This window comes from Pseudorca crassidens, chromosome 1 (assembly GCF_039906515.1).
Source record: "Pseudorca crassidens isolate mPseCra1 chromosome 1, mPseCra1.hap1, whole genome shotgun sequence".
NCBI classification, from domain to species: Eukaryota; Metazoa; Chordata; class Mammalia; order Artiodactyla; family Delphinidae; genus Pseudorca; species Pseudorca crassidens.
In genome coordinates this window covers 76,703,283-76,707,095 of record NC_090296.1, presented here as the reverse complement: position 1 = coordinate 76,707,095, position 3,813 = coordinate 76,703,283, and the positions used below count along the sequence as shown (strand labels likewise).

The 3,813-nt window shown below is 49.5% G+C and overlaps 1 protein-coding gene across 2 annotated transcripts; it reads right to left on the bottom strand.

Moving 5' to 3' along the window:
• Positions 1 to 376: 376 nt before the first annotated feature.
• Positions 377 to 2,005, bottom strand: RNASE1 (ribonuclease A family member 1, pancreatic). 2 transcript variants are annotated; one of them, XM_067741602.1, is made up of 2 exons: positions 1,855 to 2,005; positions 377 to 1,126 (listed from the first exon to the last, which is right to left on the bottom strand). In XM_067741602.1, exon 2 carries the CDS (start codon positions 1,094 to 1,096, stop codon positions 641 to 643), a length of 456 nt encoding a protein of 151 aa, XP_067597703.1. In that variant the 5' UTR covers positions 1,097 to 1,126; positions 1,855 to 2,005; the 3' UTR covers positions 377 to 640. The 2 variants fall into 2 exon arrangements, with proteins under 2 accessions (XP_067597703.1, XP_067597713.1); XM_067741612.1 differs by lacking the exon at positions 1,855 to 2,005 and adding an exon at positions 1,409 to 1,429.
• Between the last annotated feature and the right edge of the window lie 1,808 nt (positions 2,006 to 3,813).

Here is a 3,813-nt window from a genome sequence, read left to right as displayed (position 1 = left end):
AATTTAGGGTCATAATTTCATACACTTCTCCTCCCCGCCTGAGGCCGAGCAGGGTCTTCCCAGGGTCACGCTGTCCTTCCTTCTGTGCCAGAGATTTTTGTATCTGAGTTTCACCCTCTGTCAGCTCGCCCAGCATGACACTGTCCCAGACCGTAGCTCCTTTTTATCTAAAAGAGCCCACACTTTAAAACTGTATTGGGCATCAAGGAACCTACAAAGAGAGGACTTATCTCAGGTCAGTGAAAATCAAAAGTCAGAAGAGGTGGCATCTGAGGATTCCATTCGCCACTCACCAAAGCTAACCAGACTCACGGTTCTCTCCCCTGTCAGGAGAGCGAGCACACAAACAGCGCCTGGATGGGGACAGCATCAGGAATTCAAGTGGTTGCAACTGTGTTTTATTGAAAGAAGCAGTGAAGTTGTCAACATAGGCCCCATCTCACAACCCACTCCTCACCCCCCAAGCCACGCAGGGGCCAGCCTCAGGCCAGGGGAGCGTGTGTGTGTGTGTGTGTGTGTGTGTGTGTGTGTGTGCGGGGGTAGATGAGAGCCCTAACTAACTTGAGTTCTTGCCTGCAGGGCAAGGAAGCGAGAGGGGGAGAGGTGATGAGGTGGGGCATCTCTGGCTTCAGGTAGATACCTACACAGAACCGTCAAAGTGGACTGGCACGTATGGGTCCCCCTCACAGGCCACGATGATGTGTTTCTCCTTCTGGCTGGTCTTGTAGGCACAGTTGGGGTACTTGGAGCTGCCCGTCTCGCGGCACTCTGTGATGTACATGGTGGAGTTGCTCTCATAGCAGTTGGTCTTCCCATTCTTGCAGTGGATGTTTTTCTGGAAGCAGACGGCCTTGACATCTTCCAGGGACTCGTGCACAAAGGTGTTCACCGGCTTGCACCGTCCCTGGGTCATTTTTCGGCGCATCATCATTTGGTTGCAGTAGTTGGAGTTGTTGCCTGGGGAGCTGCCGGAGTCCATGTGCTGCCGCTGGAACTTCATGGCCGGCGATTCCTTGCCCAGGGAAGGCTGGACCCACCCCAGCACCAGCAGCACCAGGACCAGCCATGGCAGCAGGACCAGGGACTTCCAAGCCATGGTGGTCTCACTGCCCTGGAGGAGCCTCCTCTGGAAAAGGGGGAGAGGAGGAATAACATCGCCTTAGAAAGAGAACCCCAGCTCCCACCTGTAGCCTCCCTGGCTTACGGTCTCCAGGTCAACCAGAAAGATGTCCCTCTCCCTGCGAGCTTTTCCAAGTAACAAGACAATCACATATACTCTTCTCCACAAACATTTGATTCCCACTCCCTACAGAGAGGCCGTCCTCCCCTCTGGGTGGTGACCCTAGAAATGACCTAAAATCCTAGCAGCCCTGTCTTTGAATACAGAAATATTTTTGATACGAAATACCTTTGAAACATAAAACACCTCCGTACCGAGCGCTCACACGACTCATTAGAAGATGCTTTTGAATAAACCATTAAATAAATAATCCAAATTTTGAATAAGCCAAATTGTATCCCTGAGATAACCACCGAGTATTCATCCAGGATCACGGTGGACAGAGCCCTGTTGTCCTACGACACAAGGGAAACTCGGCCCCAGTGTTTTACACTGCCACCATAAAGGGATGCCATTGTGTTCCAAAGAGAGATGCTCTCCTCCCCCAACCTGGGGGCTGCTCCTTCTCCAGCCCCATGGGCTCTCTGCAGCCTACGTTATCCATTCCTGACCCCAGCTCTGCCCCCTGCCCACATCTGCCTGGTCCGATTCTCAGGCTAGCCTCACCCACCCTGGCTCCCCACTCTCCAACCCTCAAGCAGAAACAGCTCCTGTGTGCCTCTTGGGCTGCTTACCTGAGTCTCTAGCTTGGTCTCTGAGAGAGAAAAGGCAGTTTCTGCAATCACTCTATCCCTGGGGTGTGGACTTTATACAGATTAAAAGGAGGCTTGGCTTCCAGGAAAAGACCGGTGGGAGGAGCATCTTGGTCTCAGTCCCCAGGAAAACAAGGTCATATGAGGAAGGGGTGGGGAATTGCCCAGGCCACCCTTTTTTCAGGGCTGCTGGGGAGAGCGAGCCTTTGCCTATAAGAACCTTTCTTTCTATAAGCAGCAGAGAAAGCCACTATAGCACTGTTGCTCGAACCCCAACCAAGTCCTTCTTGTCTCTTTGCAAGCCGTTTTCACCAAATAGCCCTTGGAGGTTAGCAAAAGGCACATAACATGTGATCACGGGAAGGGGAGGGAAAGGGAGGTCCTCTCTTGCCCTGGGAGCCCTGGAGCTGCTTTGGCCAGAATTCCACATCTCCCACCAGCTCCTCTGCTGGGGGAGCAGGGAGAAGTGGCCAGCTGCCCCAGCTGGAAGGCTTCCCAGATCTGGAGAAGAAGGGGGAGAGTACCTGAACACGGAGGAGTAGAAAGCAGCTTCATTCGGTGTGACCTCACCCAGTTGTGGCCACTTCAACACTCCTGGGCTGTTGAAGCAGGGTGTGTGGCCATTCTTATCTATAGTGACCTCTCATCCCATAGGCCAGAGTGGAGGAGAGGAACTAGGGATGAGCCAAAATGCAAAATCCCCTTTAGAGAAGAAATAGAGAACATCATATTTCTTAGCAGTAAAATTTCATCCTAGAAAGAGACGTGGCATTTGCTGGAAGACAATTTTATTTTTATTTATTTATTTATTTATTTTTTGCGGTATGCGGACCTCTCACTGTTGTGGCCTCTCCCGTTGCGGAGCACAGGCTCCGGACGCGCAGGCTCAGCAGCCATGGCTCATGGGCCCAGCCGCTCCGCGGCACGTGGGATCCTCCCGGACCGGGGCACGAACCCGTGTCCTCTGCATCGGCAGGCGGACTCTCAACCACTGCGCCACCAGGGAAGCCCTTTATTTATTTTTAAAGTATAGTTGATTTGCAGTATTGTGTTAGTTTTAGGTGTACAGCAAATTGATTCAGCCAGATAAAACGGAGGACAATTTTAATCCCTTTGGAGTGAGAATTATCAAAATATCTCTCCATGCTCTAGGTTTACACTACCTTAGTCCAAATTCTGGTTTAGCACCTTAAGCCCTGGGCAAGTTTCCTCATCTCTAAAATGGGGATGATAATAACATGTTCCTTTTAGATTTGCTATTAAGACAAAATAAGGTAAGATGCAGAGGGTTTAAAACAGTGCTTAAGAAGCCAATGATGGTTCATGTTGGGAGGAGGGTTAAGACCTCCCACAAGGAGTCTGTTTAAACAATACTGGGTGATCTCCGATTTGCTTTCCACAGGAGGTGGAGTCAAGTAACTGCCTGGCAAAACTTTTGTTTTGCTAAAATCCAGAGCTGAAAATAGCAGGCAGTTTCAAAGCCCTGGGGAGTAAAAGGGAAGGGGGGAGAGAGAGGAGAGGAAACTTGAGGGAAGAACAGAATTCTTTAAGGGGAGATTTTTAAATTGTTTCGCCACATGAAATCCAAGAAATTTTTGGTAAAGTCAGCATTATTTTCTAGTGTGTATAAATTTGGAAGTGGAAGTGGTGTCAAGGAGGACGTGGTGAGACATGAGCTTTTAGTCTCATGCTTTTGTAGTTTACCTACCACCCAGGTTTTCTTTGCTTCTTAGTCTTTGGATCATACTCATACCATCTTGAGTGGTGTTGGAAGGAAAACTTTTCCTCTACTCATTTATGTTCTGCTCTGGAGGCCTGTGAATTAACTGACAAAAGACAGATTAACAGAAGAATTGACCAAGTTTATTCATCTGCATATGGAGGAGCACAAAAGAAGTAGTTCCCTGAACAGCTAGGGATAAAGGTTTATACATCAACTTA